Here is a 17,247-nt window from a genome sequence, read left to right on the forward strand (position 1 = left end):
TTAAGACAAGACAAGACAAGACAGGACAGGACAAGACTTTATCAAAGAGGAAAATTTGTTTTACAACAGGTCAAAAATCAACAGTCATATTTTATTGACAATATTAAAACACAATGGTAACATTAACGCTGACAATAGCAAGATAAATTATTATCAAAAATAATGAAAATATTTAAGTATTATCCTTACGTACTTAACTGAGACAGTGTCCATTAATTCACATGCTTATCAACCAGCCAGCAAGTACGAAACGAAACAATCTTTCAGTTTGTGTCAGTGTGATTTCAGGTTTACACATTTCTTAACAATATTTAACAATGGTACCAAAACGGGGTACAGACAAAATATATAGTTTAGACTGTTCAAAATATTTGTGTTTGTTCGCTATAATTTTTCAGGATTAATGCTATTAATCTGCAATTAGTGCGCACATATGAGAATTTCTCCAGGCCTCACAACACTTATAACCAAGCGCATGTGACACAAGCCCCTTGTCAGTTCACCCACTTCATGCCGCTTTTGTATTTCAGATTTGCCCTCAGGGTACCTCTCAATGATCCTGGGGTAGACGACCTATAACTATGTCACGTGGTCATAGATCTACACCTGTGCATAACAACACGCGTACAACAGAATCTCAGAACGAAGGCCACTATTCGAACGTTGAATGAGACTGCCTACACCGGCGTTTGCTGTGGCGGAGTGTTTCTTGTCAAGGAAAATGTAAACTTTACTATAGATATTCATTTTGGTATCATTGTTAAATACCTGTGCCTGTAAAAGTACCTACAGCCATTTGAAGGATGTTTTTTTCCCCGAATGAGTTCAATTAAAACATTATGTATTGGAATCTCATTCTGATGGCTGGCTGGTTGGTTTGTTGTTTAGATACATGGCGGCTGTCTGTAAAAAATGGAGCCTGGACCAGACAATCTAGTGATAACAACATGAGCAATGGGAATACATGAAGAGTGTCAGCCAGCGAGTCTGACCACCTTAGTCGCCTTTTACGACAAGCATGGGTTGCTGAAGATCAGTTCAAACGCGGATCTTCACAAATGCTTATTCTGATAACCCAAGAATACTAGAGTGAATTTACTTGTTTTACGAAGCTTTCAGCAATATTCCGACAGGGTACACCAGAAATGGGCTTAACTCTTTGTACCCATGGGTGGAATCGAACACGGGTCTTCGGCATGACGAGCGAACGTTTTAACCACTGGGCTACGCTACCGCCCCCAAGATTAATAGAATCTAGATACTGATATCTTTAGCAATTCTCACTCATAAATAATGGAGTGACAAAGGAATGTAATATAGGTCTGGTTGGGGAAAGTTAGGTGTCACGTGGGGAGACGCTCTCTGTCTCGGTTATTCTCACAACAAAAGGTCATGATTTTGGATTGGAAGCCAGTGACACCGAATCCTAACATGACCAAGATTGCAAATATACTATCCAAAAATGAAACGCATAGGTATTTGAATTTCAAAAATGCATTAATTACCTGTTGTGTTCAAACAATCGTCAAAGTATGTAACAAAAGTGTAAGTGTTGATAACATGATTTTACACTTCACAAAGAAAAAATCGATTTCAAATGAAAATGCTGACTTTGATGAGATTTCTTACAAGGATTATAAAGGTGACGCCACAACGCAACAGAAATCATCTTCCAGCTGAAATTGTGCAACAAATCATTCACTGTCTGGCAATAAAAATCCAGATTACTTTCAGAAATTGGCATCTGTTTTGAGGGAGTTTCAAGGTTAAATCCCTACTTCACGTCTTGACTCTGCGACACGGAACATCGCCACTGAAAGAATGCAAGCTGGAGATTGCAAATCTTCTGTTGCCAGGCGTCTGAATGATCATGCAGCTAGTTACAACCAAACAGAGATAACAAATGACCGTCCCCGCACAGTCAGACCTCGAGTTACCACTGTAGTCCAAGATCGGTACGTCCGGGTACTAGAGTTGCGTGTTCGTACTGCCACGGATGACAGCACAGCAGCCAGGGTGCCTGGACTTCAGAATATATCCGGTCAAACTGTACGGAACAGGTTGTAAGAGACTGAGGTCTGAGAGACAGGACACCCGACGTCGGGGTCGTCACCATCGCGCTCAGTGTCTCCTTATTAGACATTAACTTCTTCTAAACTGTTGCAAAATTTCATGCTCTAAAGACTATTTGTGGACGAGTTATACATGTTTGAAAATACAACATTTTCGCAAGAGATTGATGGGGTTCAGCTGTACGGATCATCTGCTGGGGCCCGTTTCACATAACGATCGCAGCGCCACGACTGTCGTAAGTCTGTGTTAAGGTATGGCAGTTACGATCACCTTGGCACCACGACTGTCGTAAGTCTGTGTTAAGGTATGGCTGTTACGATCACCTTGGCACCACGACTGTCGTAAGTCTGTGTTAAGGTATGGCTGTTACGATCACCTTGGCACCACGACTGTCGTAAGTCTGTGTTAAGGTATGGCTGTTACGATCACCTTGGCACCACGACTGTCGTAAGTCTGTGTTAAGGTATGGCTGTTACGATCACCTTGGCACCACGACTGTCGTACGTTTATATTAAAATACTTGAGTTACGATCACCTGGGCGCTACGATTGCTTTGTGAAACGGGGCCCTGGTGATGTACTTCGTTACGACATCTCCATACGCAGCAACTACCGTCGGTAACACGAAGAAGACAGCGATTTTCATCTGACCAATGGACACATAGGACGATGTACGTTCCTCAGACCTAATGGAGCTGGTGGAGACTCCCACTCTCCATCGCATTTCTTCGGTATGAGTCTTGCTAATCCCTGTTACTGGTCTCACTCGGTCTCCCAGGCAAGGAGGATCCTTTATTACCGATGGCCAATTGCTTCCGTGATAGATACCCGAATTAAAGAGCATAAAACCTCAGCAGGCAAGGCAGACAACAATTCAGTGTTCAAAAGCAACCAACCGAAATTCAACGGTTATCAAATCCATTTTGTCAAAGTTGAATCAGGATTTCACGGTTAGAAAAGTTTTGGAAGCCATCGATATGTGCCGCCATATAAGTACAAAATCTAGCAAGTTCCACAAAAGTTTCATTAAGCAATCCAGGTAAACATGGGTCAAATTGCAAGGCCGGTTACTGTGCTTGTGGAATATCTGACCTGTAAAGCTCGAATTGAGATTATCTACCGACTACATAGCCATATTATACAATCAAATCCAAATTTGATAAGAATGTGTACAAAGTCCATCAAGATCCCCAAGATCGACATTTAGCCATTGAGGTGAACAAAATTGTCCCCAGGAGAGAGAGAGTGTGTGTGTGTGTGTGTGTTTGCGAGGTCGGTTATTGTGCCTGTCATGGGATTTGTGACCAGTAAAGCTTGAATTAAGATTATTTACCGCCTATATAGCTACATGTATTTAATCCCTACTACTTATTGGTTTCATGTCCCGTGTTATTTGGTGTCCTTAATCCCGCCTGGCGTCATTCAATTATTCAACTACATGCTGTCCTTAATGTATTCTGATGTCAGTCACAACAGTAAATGTACAACACCTCATCATCAGATGGCTGTAGCCACTCTTAGCTCGAAAACGGTGTAAGAATTTAAATCGAAACGTCGCTCAATGCACTGGGCTAGTAGTTGTTGTCCATAAGGTCGTATACTTCATTATTAATCGGTATGTTTCTCATGTGATTGTTTGACCTCACAATATTACATTATTCCATTTAATAAAGAGTAGTTGTTTCAGTGCATGAGATACATGCAGAATAGACATTAAGCGGACAGAGGCTACAGCATGGCTCTTGATGTTGTGACTTCCGAACGAGTATTCTTAACCTTAAAACATTCATTTTCGTGTTAGTTCTCAAGTAATGGCATCGTATTTCCGCTTGAGGGTGTAGGAAATGTGTCAAGATTCCCTATACACATGCAATATCATAAAAGTAGAGAAACGTCCACGTACACCTGAATTCCCTAACCATATTGAGGGGGAGGTGGGATCCAGTTTGGAAAAAAGGGAGGCACATACCGTCATGAAGTCGAAGGCATGGGTCTGCCTCTTTTGTATACCGTACAACCAACCCCTACACAACAACCTGTTCACTCGTAACGAAATATTCTTATCAAAATAAGGTTGTTTTTGTTTTGTCTTTGTAATTTTGGGTTTTTTTTGTTGTCATTTTAAGTTTCACTAAGCCATATTCCAGTGATGTGACGACGGTCTGTAAATAGTCAAGTTTGCAACAGTTTGAGATGAGCATCGATCAGAAGATCAGTTCCACCTCTGGTCTTCACGTGAAATTAAAATGAGATAAACCATTATTCCAAATGCTAGTCAATATTTAACCTTGAACACATTCATAAAGTAAACAAATGTTGACAGTTTGAAATACCAGCACATGATACCATAACTCCACACCACCTGCTGTTGGCCCTCAAAGAAAACCTAACGGGACTGATGTTTATTGGGAATCGACACACACATATTACACATACACAGTTTCAAATACGAACACATGACGGCATAACTCCACACCACCTGCTGTTGGCCCTCAAAGAAAACCTAGCGAGAATGATGATTATTGGGAATCGACACACACATATCACACATACACGGTTTGAAATATTAATTGTGGTATATGTTCACATATATAGTTTAAACGTATTTACGTACCCCTCGTGGTTTAATTGAAACAGGCTGTGTTAAAGAATGTGCAAGTTCAGCTCATGTTGGCTCGTTCCCTCGTCCATGTAAACTAAGACGAAAGTTCAATAGAGGATAAAAGCTTTTGAGACGTATCGCCGTGTCAATATTTGTCACAGTTTACGATATTATCATATTTACTGTAGAAGGCCTGAGCGAGGCTTTAGCTTTTCGTGTTTCGTTGTGACAAAATTGGATGCTATTTGCATTTGAGACATATGCCCCTTAATGGTGAAAGGGCCACGATGTCCAAAACTGGCAACGTGTTCATACAACTAGTAACGCTCTGTTGAGTCGAGTGAAATGCTCTGAGGGGAATCTGCAGGCGGACAAGCGATACTTTCTGAAAAAAACACGTTCACACGAAGAACCATCACTAAATACCAGCAGGATGTGTTGTATTTTTTAAATAAATAGTTATCACCGAAAGTTTCTAATTACCATAGCAGTCACGTGACATGTCGCAGCCAATCAACGTTTGTCCAAATCGTTGCCGCGCTTCAGCCTTGACTAGATGTCAACTCAGTAGTGAAACAAGCTAACACAGAGAACGTCTGCTAACGAAGTTAGAATGGAGGGATATTACATTCATGTTGCAAACAAACTCCATTCAACCAGATTAGGCACCAGTGCCAAAGCTAAAACGTTTGATGTCAAAGAATTGAAAAGTGCCTCTTTTTGGAGGGCGGTTTATGCCGAGTTCCTGGGCACGTTGCTGCTGACGTTTGTTGGATCTGCGTCTGTGCTCTTTGATGGCAACAAAATAACGGTAAGACATGAAGCTATGGTTAGGGTGGTTCCCCACAGAAGTCACTACTCGAATGTGAACTCTTCCAAAATTGGGGGAACTGCATTTTTAGTTTACGTTTGGAAAAAAATGGAAAATTGGGCGACATATCGGAGTCAGTCTGTGTTGATGTGATAATAATGAATGTTTTGAGAGTTCATCCCTGCTTGCACTTGCTTATGACCATAGTTGTTTGTAGAGTACATGCTCTTGGAAGATGATTCGTCGATTTTCATTTTCAAACAAACAAAAGAAAAAGAAGAAAAAAGAGAGAAGAGAAACGGCTAGAAACACACACGGATGATAAATTACTGGTCAACAGTGATTTAGAGAAACGTTTGTTTACGAGTATATTTCTTAGCAAACATGAAAGTTAGGGTTCCTCTTTTTGAAAAAGTAAACTTGTTAAACATCAGACGATTCGTTGTTTAACGCCGCACTCAGACTAGGGTAGACATATTAGTAATAATTATTTCTGTTATGAACAACGTCCCACACTGCCTGAAAACGATGACACACTCCAGTCAGTGAGTTGGATTGGAACTGATGGCTCCATTTTCTCTCGGGTTCCATGTAAGCTTCGAAACTTACTCACTTAGAAAATGTCCAGACACAACATCTAAGGAACATTACTATTTTGTTTCCGTTTATCTGTTTAAATTGTGTTAAGAACTCCTCTCAGAGAGCCAACGGAAATTAACACATAAAAAAGGTTACACCCCTTTGTATAACCGTGTGAGGTGTCCGATAAAAGCAAACACCATTGCAGGTTGCCCACATACCACGAGAATGTGGTTGTGAATCAAATAGTGATGTTAAGAGGTTGCCGTAAATGGCTGTGCCACAAGGGGCAGTCATGACAAGGGGCAGTGTGGTAGCCTAATGGTTAAAGCGTCCGCTCGTCATGCTGAAGAAACGGGTTCGATTCCCCACATGGGTGCAATGTGTGAAGTCCATTTCAGATGTCCCCCACCAGATATAAAATGTTATAGGTCCGGTTCCAAGTTGCTTGAGACCTATTTTAACAGTCGAGACTACGAAGTCCAGCGCTACAGATTTCACGATATTTTTTGGGTGACCGCATCCGTGTCCTAGTGGATAGAGCGTCTCTCCTAAGTGTTGAGGGTGTGTGGTTCGATCCAAGAACGCATCACACCTCATGAAGTTAGAGATGCACTTTTTATTGACCTGTTTGGTTGACTTGGAGTCACAATAATTTATGGGGCGGTGGGGTAGCCTAGTGGTTAAAGCGTTCGCTCGTCACGCCGAAGACCCGGGTTCGATTCCCCACATGGGTAGAATGTGTAAGGCCCATTTTCTGGTGTCCCCCGCCGTGATATTGCTGGAATATTGCTAAAAACGGCGTAAAACCAAACTCACTCACTCACAATAATTTGTACGAGGTGTATCCATGTTGCATGGTGTCTCACTTGGGGCTTGCACCATAACACCGGCATACATCTAGACTATTATAGCTAACCCCGACTTGGTTCGATTAGACAGTTCCCTCACCTGAACATACATTAACCGAATAGCATACATTTGCATCGAAATTATCTCTTTTCAACTACGTCCTTTCTGTACACCTCTGTAACAGTGGCGATTTGCAGCCACACTGTCAAGAAATAGGCTTCTTAACGTATGTATGACTTAGGTGCCCTCTCCTTAAAGTGACTGGTATATACAAACATACATGTCATGAGCTGTTGTAATTGATGTTAATACAATATGTGCTTACATTTACATTTTCAACGGCTTCGCCCGAACCCCTGACGCCAGATGTCTCAGTGCGTCTGTATAGTGACCATTGATAGGCATTCTATTAGTGTAGGACGGGAGTTAATCTCCTGCATTTGTTGCAACAAATGATCAGAAAGTGAGACTCTCACATTTACCGCGACCCTCCACGCATTCTATTGATACATAAGCCCGAACCATAGGCAAACAGATTCTAGTGCTACAAGTGTTGTTGTCTATGGTAAATCTTTGGACTACTATCTGTGTTAACGTGTGTGGTGTTATACTATGTCAAAGTGTTAGAGTTAGAGTGTCTCTAGAAAAATATATATGGCGTTATACTAAGTATAAATTACACTGTCTATTTTAACAGCAACGATACGTTTAGGTGCAGGAATTACATAGTTCGTATTAAGATATATAATACTTGCACTTAGGAGTTACACTGTTGCACAATCCTAAGGTGTAGGAGTTACATAGTTCGTATTAAGATATAATAGTTGCACTTAGGAGTTACACTGTTACACAATCCTAAGGTGTAGGAGTTACATTGTTCGTATTAAGATATAATAGCTGCACTTAGGAGTTACACTGTTACACAATCTTAAGGTGCAGGAGTTACATTGTCCGCATTAAGATATAATAGCAGCACTTAGGAGTTACACTGTTGCACAATCTTAAGGTGTAGGAGTTACATTGTTCGTATTAAGATATAACAGTTGCACTATGTTAAAGCTGTGTTTTCGGATTAATCAGGTTATGCTTTGGACTTGCTTGACGTCCGCAACACAACGGAGGTAACTTGGTATTAAAGAATGGAATGGATGAATTAAGGTAGCGTCGGATTGTACTAAGGGTAGATGAGAATTCACACGATATTGATGAGTTTGCCTTTTCATGGTAAATGATGAGACAGACGGGGCGCTAACAAGCAAAACTTAATAATCTAGCAACATCTATGGCATTTGACGAATGATGCAAATATCTGTCAGTTGTCCCTGTTACACTGGGAGCTATTTATCTCATTAAAGAAGTAAGATATCGATAGGTGTGACACGTGTTTGTTGAATATTCCCTACATTTTAAAATGTATATATCAAGCTTTGATCTCTTAGTTGGACATGTTTCACAGCGGTTTTGTCGAGTGTCGACCATTGTTTAAAAAGAGGAAGGAATGATATTCTTCCAGTGCCACAGATAGCAGACACCAAAAACACATGACAACCTTGTACTCCTGATATAACATATGTTACAGAATGTCACTTCAAAAGTACAATTGCAAATAGGAATTTCACACGGCAGCAAGCAATTCCCATGTATATACTTAAAGGCAAATGTAATCGTAACTTAAAGGCATCGTAATGTTAGTAATATTTAAGTATCAATGGAGTAACTGAACCTATGTTTTTTGGGGTTTTTTTTATAATATACACCGGACGTCATGCTTGAGAAAAGAACATGACTCGTGGTCGTATGGCCTGTATTGCCCAATTAAGTATTGTTTGAGATTGAGGTTTGGAACGTTTTTGTTTGTTGAAAGGGTAATGTCATTTCAATATTGCGACAATTCTTATGCCTTTCAGGTTATATTGCAATATCTGTCACTACAGTTAGGGCACTTTGATAATTTTGTCATATATCCAAAGAGCAAATGTCTCTAGCGTCATTAAATATTTCGTAAAGCATTTTATTTTGATGATGCCTTGGCGTACTGGTTTAATGGGCGGAACATCCCCTAGTGTATTTGTCGTGATTTTTGCCCCTACACGTAGTACATGTACGTATTAGTCTTGTAACTGCTGCTTTTTGATTATCGCGCGACATACAGTTCTGTATGTCTGTATTACGTGGGGGATCCTAAGTTCGTATGTTTCTCATATTACTATGAATATATATGATATTGCCACTGATCTTTTGTCCGCGCATCACTAACTCGAATCTAGGTTCGAGATACCCAACGTGACTATAAAACATTCAATGCATGAAAACATTAGTAAACAGTTCCTACAGGCAGCAATTCACAGTCCTCAAAACTGAAACATATTAAAAGACCATTTGTAAGGTCGACTAGAGAGTGTAATGTTCACAGTGTTTATTATTTTGGGGAAAGCCCAACGTGATGTAATGGCGTGGTATTTTGGTAATACATGCACAATGTCTTTGATTTGTAAGTGACAGTCAAAACACTTTTCCAAATATTTACAGTATTTTTGGAAAATGTATTCCGAAACAGGGATGTAGTTTCTTTTGAACGTCAGTTTAGCTTATTGCGGCCTCCACTAGTAAACGTAACTGTCATTATGCTAGTTAATACAGACATGCGTCTTTATTGTAAATGTAAATTTTGCAAATGGGTTTGTCGCTTTCATTTCCACGTTTGTTCTGTCAGCCTTTATGCCATCTCTGACTGAATTAAAAGCTTTAATTAAGTTCGGATTGGGAGGAGCAATTTCATTAAACAATTACGGCTTAGGTGTAGTATCTTGAAGTTGCTGTTTTTTTCTAGTCGCTATCAGTAGCATTAGCAAATGGTTTAGGTAGCATGCCACAGCAAATCTAGTCATGTAAATTAAGGATCCACATGTCCTCTCGTTTCTCAGTGATACGTGCTACTGTGGTGTGTCTTACGGTGTCATCAGTGGAGCTATACTGGATTTCGTCTTGATACTGTTTTTCGTAATGATACCTATGTAATTCCAGTCCGAGACATGGAATACGACAAGAATTGCATGTCAAGGTCTAACTATCCGAGCGTCCTATACTCGCAGGATGTGAATGGACGTCTAAACAACCTAGTAAGACTTTTTTTCAGCTTTACACGTTTCAACGCCAAGCAAATAATGCATTGAATTAAATCCGTAGTATCCTTTTTAACGCTGAATTATTTAATTATTACAATATCAAAGTTATATTCGCCCCCACCCCCTACACACACACTCGCACGCACGAACGAACGCATGCACACGCGCGCGCGCGCACACACACACTTAATTCCTTCATTTATAACACTTATGAAAATGGCTTTGCAAATATATACATTAAATGTCTTTCAACATTTTTCCTTTGCATATGAAGAAAATTGATAGTACTTGAAGATTAAACTGCCTTTATTCCCAATGTCTTTCAGATTTCTATGACCTTTGGTCTCGCCATCATGGCGTTGATACAGATGATTGGTCACGTGTCTGGAGGCCACGTCAACCCCGCCATCACCGTCAGCTTCGTCGTGGCCCAGAATATCTCCCTCATACGGGGACTGCTGTACATCGTTGCTCAGTGCGTTGGAAGCATCGTCGGCGCATATATCCTGAAAGCGTATGTATATATTCTTCTCTGGTAGGACCTAGTTTCTGACGTGATGTCAGTTCAAGGGGAGGCCACTCTTATGGGGACACGTATCTTTGGTTGGCTGAGAGCCTGCATGAGAGCACTTGCTTGATTCAGTTTAGTTTTACGCCACCGCTTTTAGCAATATTCCAGCGATATCATGGCTAAGGACACCAGAAATGGGCACCAGTATGGGGAATAGAACCCAGGTCTTTGGTGAGACGCTTTAACCTCTGGGCTACCCAACCGCTCGCAGACTCCGCGTCTTGTAGTAGGTATTTTGTAACTTACTAGTGCTATGTAGTGCACATTGGATGCAAGTATATAGTTGTATGCGATTCAATTTCGTTTAAATAATGGCGTTTTGGCGCTGCAGCTGTGTTGCCTGAGAGAAGTTATTACGACAAGTTGTATTGTGTGAAGGCGCTTTATCTGAACATATTTGCGTGGTCGTACTATGATACTGTAGTGTGTTTGTCACGTAATGCGAACAGTGAATTGGAAATGAATAATATCTTGTCATTGAACATAGGTGAAAGTACATGCAGTACGTGTTTGTGCTGTTCCATCTACCGCTGTGTCCCCCTCCATCGAAACACTACGATAGTTTCTTACACAACCATTTCCAGTTATCAAAATAGAAAAAAATATGGTATTAATGGGAATACGGTATTGTTTAGCGTGTAGTGTACCAGCATTTGTTAGACTATTGGCGAGTTCGGTTATTGTCGTACAGTTCCCATGTGGAGGTAATAATGAAATCACTTTGGTTTTGTGTCATCTCTTTCTCTGACTTTCTCCTACACGTTATTACAATACAGTGTCTGGAGGAGATACATAGAAGTAATCCATGGAATAGATACAACCTACTTCCAGTCACACATCAATGAAGATCCTGGTTACAATTTATTTTCAGTAACCATGCTTGCCATAAAAGGCGACTATGCTTGTCGTGAGAGGCGACTAACGGGATCTAGTGGTCAGGCTCAGTGACACATGTCATTGTATCCCCGTTTCGTAGATCGATGATCATGCTATTTATCACTGGGTTGTGTGGTCAAGACTCGAATATTTACAGACCGCGCCAATTAGCGTGAAATCGACGGCGTAAAACTAAACTCACTCACTCATTCCAGAGTTACACCTGAGCAATTCCAAGGCTACTTGGGCGCTGCATACGTCAACACCGGTTTCGGGATCACCCAGTTCCAGGGGGCAGCTGTGGAGTTCCTCCTGGCCTTCACCCTCATCATGACCGTCCATGCTACGATTGACCCCAATAAACCTAACATGGGGAGTCACTCTCTGGCAATAGGTCTCACTGTCGGCATGCTGCACTTTTCGGGGGTAAGGCTAAAGGAAAGAGCTTTAATGATATTATTTTGCTTAACTGCTTAAGCATCTTATGCAGCCTGAAATGATACATCTCATTTGAGATATACAAATGGCATTAAATAAACATACTAAAGTAAAACAGCTAAAACATAATCACCATGTGCAGACTTATGCATTTCATTTATGTGATATATTAAAACATATTTATTTATTCACGGGATCAGTATGAAGTATTTAATAAATATGTGTAAACGTTTAGTTTCACTCATCGCCAGTTTTATAGACAGTTTTTGGGAGCAGAATAAAAAAAATTACACATTTACTTTTGAAGGGAATAGAATTCGGACCTTTAATATTGCAAGTGGACACTTTGACCCACAACTCCTTAAGAGATCGGTACTTTTAGAGAAAGGTACACTTTTCAAACGAACCCGGATACAGCTCAACCTTCAAACAGTACTAGATTCTATATGTTTTTCTGTAATTGAGATATTCCAATAACAGCGACCTCAGTCTTTAGATGAAAACCTAAGATCAAAAGGAACGAGTTAGAAATCCGACAAACTGTCAAAACCAGATACCAACATTGTCCTTGACCTACGGGCAATAAATTCCACGCCATTGTCTAATATTGATTTGTCCTGTGGTCTAGTTACAGTGATGTTTCTTCGTAAGTAGTATCGTACACCTTGGAATAAACGTTGTACCCTAGATCTTCAGAGCTGACATGTCGTTAAGTGAATGATACTTAGTTGACATGTCATTAAGTGTATCATACTGTAGGTGACATGTCGTTAAGTGTATCATACTGTAGGTGACATGTCGTTAAGTGTATCATACTGTAGGTGACATGTCGTTAAGTGTATCATACTGTAGCTTACATGTTGTTAAGTGTATAATACTATAGGTGACATGTATAATCTGTACACAGATCTCCTACACTGGAGCTAGCATGAACCCCGCCTGGTCTCTGGGGCCAGCAGTCGCAGCCAACTTCTGGAAGGATCACTGGGTACGGTTGCCACAACATCAGTGCCAAACAAAAACAGACATCTCACACAGACTACAACAAACACACACCTTAACACATACTGCAAGAAAAGACACGGCATATAGGAGTACAATACCAGACACTACTATATTTATAATTATATATTTAGGATATTTATAGCGCACATTTCCACGCAACTGGTACATGCTCACGGCGCTAGGTTTTTGCCACTCGATCGTTGGATGTCATTCTCAAAGGCACTTCGTATTCCCAGTATCAATCCCCTGGAGATCATACAACTCTTGCAGTCACTAGGCGCAACGAGTCATTGCGGTTTTCCCTGACGACGTTTCCCATTCACAGTTTGGTGGCCTGGGACACAGAGTCACGGTTACTAAGTCTATTGCACGTTACTATACCCGCAACTAGGTGTATGCATATTTTCAGGTAGACACCATTTGGTCGTTTCCCACGGGATTCGTTGGTTCTTTTAAGTTCCCGGGGCTGTGTACTGTACACTAGGGGTTGTGAGGATCCCGGCTCCTCACACTTGCTGGATCACTTCATCATTACAGTACTCACTACCGCACACACTACAGCACATACCACAGGGCAATCCACAACCTAAACCAATACACAGTTCAGCACATACTGTATCACTTATACAACCGATATCATATCACAACCCAAAACAGCTTAAGAGAGAGAGAGAGAGAGAGAGAGAGAGAGAGAGAGAGAGAGAGAGAGAGAGAGAGAGAGAGAGAGAGAGAGAGAGAGAGAGAGAGAGAGAGAGAGAGAGAGAGAGAGAGAGAGAGAGAGAGAGAGTGTGTGTGTGTGTGTGATGGCATGGAATAGGTTTCATGAATAGAACAAGTTTCTCATATGGAGCACGTTTGATGTTTCATGGAACAAGTTTCTTATGTCTTATATAGAACAAGTGTCATGAATAGAACAATTTTCTTGTTCTTATATATTCTTGTTTCTTGTTCTGTATGTTTACACTTAGGTGTTTGCTTCCCGCTGTGTCATTGTTTCATTCTTGGGGTCAGAGAATTCCGATGCTAAGTTCACATTTCCTTGAGATGTGTTATGATGCCGTAAGAACATAGTCTTGGGGATGTGAGACTTTGGTTGGGGAGACTTGACAGATTTAACCGACTCGGATGTGATCTTTTCGCAGGTTTACTGGGCAGGGCCCATACTTGCAGGAGCTGTGGCATCTCTACTCTACAAGTGGACCATCAACCCCTACAGAGATGTACCTACGATGGACGAAGCCGTGAAAACACTGCGTAAGTCATCATCATCATCATCATCATCATCATCATCGTCATCACCATCATCATCATCATCATCATCATCATCGTTGTTATAATTATTATTCTTATTATTATTATGTTTTACAGATTACAAATGAAATGCAGCAGAGAGGGTTTGGGTGATTCTGGCACAGTCAGGCTGGTCAAGCTCATCATCAGCTCAGGACCCTCGCCCCCTCTACACGCAGCCCAGACAACGAATGGGACTTCTCCCAGGACACACTGCCTAGTCGAACCCACCAAGAACTTTTCGGAGAATATGGAGGCTCCCCAACACTGCAGCCTTCTGCATTACCCAGATTGTCAGAAGGGTTGTGTTCCCGGTGGAGAACCTGGGCACTCTCCTGATCTGCGCCAAGAGATCAGGAGGTACCAAACCAAGGGCACCGAGAACAATGGGGAGCCTGACGACAGTGTACTTGGGATGCAAGCGAGACATTTCAAAGGCGAGGTCCGCATATTTATCATGCTTTTCCTGAATCTTGCCGATCACATTGCTGTCAAAAGGGACAGAAAATTCAATGCCATAAATAATTTCATTAGTATTATCAAAAAGGATAAGATCAGGTTTGTTGGCTGGAATTCGTCTCAGGCTGTATATTGGCCTATTCCAGAGAAGTTTGAAAGCATCATTTTCCAGGACGCCCTGGACATGTTCAGGGTCGTACCATGGATGGACCTCAGGGTCAAAGCCACAGGCATGGCGGAGACGATAGTAAAAGCAGCGAGCCATGCCATCATGTCTTTTAAGATATGCTGTTTTTGCCAAGGAAGGGCATCCACTGACAAGGTGTTGGACAGTCCCTGTGAAGTCATTGCAAAGACGACATTTCATATTGATATTTTCTTTAAGAATCACATTCTAGCGATTGCGAGTGGGAAGTGACTGGTCCAGAGCAGCAAAAAGGAAGCCCTCAGTTTCACATTTGAGACCAGCCGACTTCATCCAGACGAAGGAGTCGGTTGGATTGCTGTTCTGTTCCACACACTGCATGTACACTCGGTGCAATGGTTTCTCAGACAGCTTCTCCACAAAGGACCGACTCTGAGCAGACTTGGTGAAGGACTTCACCTGGTTTACTCCCATCGCTGTACCGTCCAGCAGTACATCGCCATGAGCAAAATCAACTTCAAATTTCAGATTGTGTCCAACAACCTTGGCACGCTTAAAATAGCTGTGGAATTCCTTGCTTTCATCATGAGTCTTGACGTGCATCACCAGAGGATCATCCGATAAATAAATGTGTGCAAAAGTGCACAATAGAATTCTATCATGAAGAACCTCCACATTAATCAAACCCCGACCTCCAGAATTGATTGGCATGTATAAACGATTAAGAGAGGAACGAGGGTGGTGCGCTCTGTTATCAGACATGATCCTTCTGGTCAGGCGGTCAAGACCCTGGATGTCTTGTTTTGTCCAATCAACTACTCCAAAGGAATAGGAGAGGACTGGCACAGCAAAAGTATTGGTGGCTTTGACCTTGTTTCGAGCATTTAGCTCGGAGCTCCAGATTTTCTTTAAACGAGATTTATACTCGGCCCGAAGTTTATCCTTATTATTATTGTCAGAAATACTCTTAAAATGAGAAATTAATTATCATGACTAATTTTATCAAGGAACGTTGATAATTTTTGAAACATAAAACTTTCAATGTCATTTTTCTCTTTGAATGTTGTTGTTTTACTTGTTACCAGTTCAAGATGGGTCGTTCATCGTTGTGCCACGAGAATACGCCATGCCCGAAGAGAAGAAGGAAGTGAATAACTTCACTCAGCTGTGACGTCACTTCCTGTTAGTCACGGATTGACCATAAGGAACAAGAATAGTTGATAGCAATGAAACTTTCTTTCACGTCATGACATAGTGTACTGGGTATAACTTCTAACAAAACTAACATGGTTTGTCCAAGTGCCGTCACTGTGTTGACAAAATTTATACCTGAGCATGACGTCATTCCAAGGGTCAGTTACCAGTCATCTAAGGCACTGCAGTTTGCGATGCAGTGTTGCGTGGGTTCGAATCCCAGCCAGGATGTGTAATCAACACATCGGTTCATCACGACGGACGTCACTGAAGTGAACCTTTTATTTGTATGACCTAATAATTTCAATAGGCGACGTCAGAAACAGCTGATGACAACATATTGTTCTCAACAATAGAGGAATCAGGAACTGATCAGTTAACATGGACAATAATTCAAATACCTGAAACTCAAACCCAGGGTCAATATATATATATATATATATCATTACGTACTATGACACCATCAAACGTGACAATAATGTGTTTTAATTGCATCACCAACAAGTACGTGAAATCATAAATGTTTCGGGTCACTGATTGACAAACTACATCAGTGTTAGGCCTGCTTGTTTTAATGTATTCATGACGGGGCGGGGTTTAGTGGTCCTTTAAAATTATCGAATTCAAAGCGGTGTTTAAATATTACGCATGTTGATGTGATTGACAGGTATTGACAGATATTGTCAACCAGATTTCAGTTAATAACAAGTACAATATCCAGACAAGTCATATGATCAAATACAGAAACAAGGCAAATATACTGACATTTAGGAGATGATCTACCTCCGTTTCCCGAGGACAATGATATTACCATATTGTTGTACTCTTTATAGTATTAACCATTACGTATGGAATTGTATATGCTAATACAAACACTCCTGTCTATCTTGATGTTTGTTATGTTGAGATAATCTATGAAGCGAAGGAAACGGCCATTCCATTGCAAAGATCCTCTTGCAGGATTGTTCGTATCCAAAGTGTGCGAATGGATCCCTGGTTGTCTCGTCCAGACTAGATTATTTACAGACAGCTGCCATATAGCTGGAATTATATAACAAACATACGAACCATGAGCTCACAGCCACGTGAGTTTGAATCACTTCTTGGACAATAATTTAATAAAAAGTAAAATCTAGACTTTTGCAACCATTCTTTTAAGATATCTCCAAATAAACAAGAAAGTACATATGAAATGTCATGAAAGCAAACATTTTCACTCAGTCGAATT

The 17,247-nt window shown here is 41.0% G+C and overlaps 1 protein-coding gene across 1 annotated transcript; it reads left to right on the forward strand.

Moving 5' to 3' along the window:
- Positions 1-5,287: 5,287 nt before the first annotated feature.
- Positions 5,288-15,996, forward strand: LOC137278000 (aquaporin AQPAe.a-like). The gene is made up of 6 exons (XM_067810029.1): positions 5,288-5,485; positions 10,368-10,555; positions 11,704-11,914; positions 12,834-12,914; positions 14,074-14,185; positions 15,911-15,996. Exons 1-6 carry the CDS (start codon positions 5,288-5,290, stop codon positions 15,994-15,996), a joined length of 876 nt encoding a protein of 291 aa, XP_067666130.1.
- The last annotated feature ends 1,251 nt before the right edge of the window (positions 15,997-17,247 follow it).

The sequence above is a fragment of the Haliotis asinina genome, chromosome 3, assembly GCF_037392515.1.
Source record: "Haliotis asinina isolate JCU_RB_2024 chromosome 3, JCU_Hal_asi_v2, whole genome shotgun sequence".
In the NCBI taxonomy this organism is placed as follows: Eukaryota; Metazoa; Mollusca; class Gastropoda; order Lepetellida; family Haliotidae; genus Haliotis; species Haliotis asinina.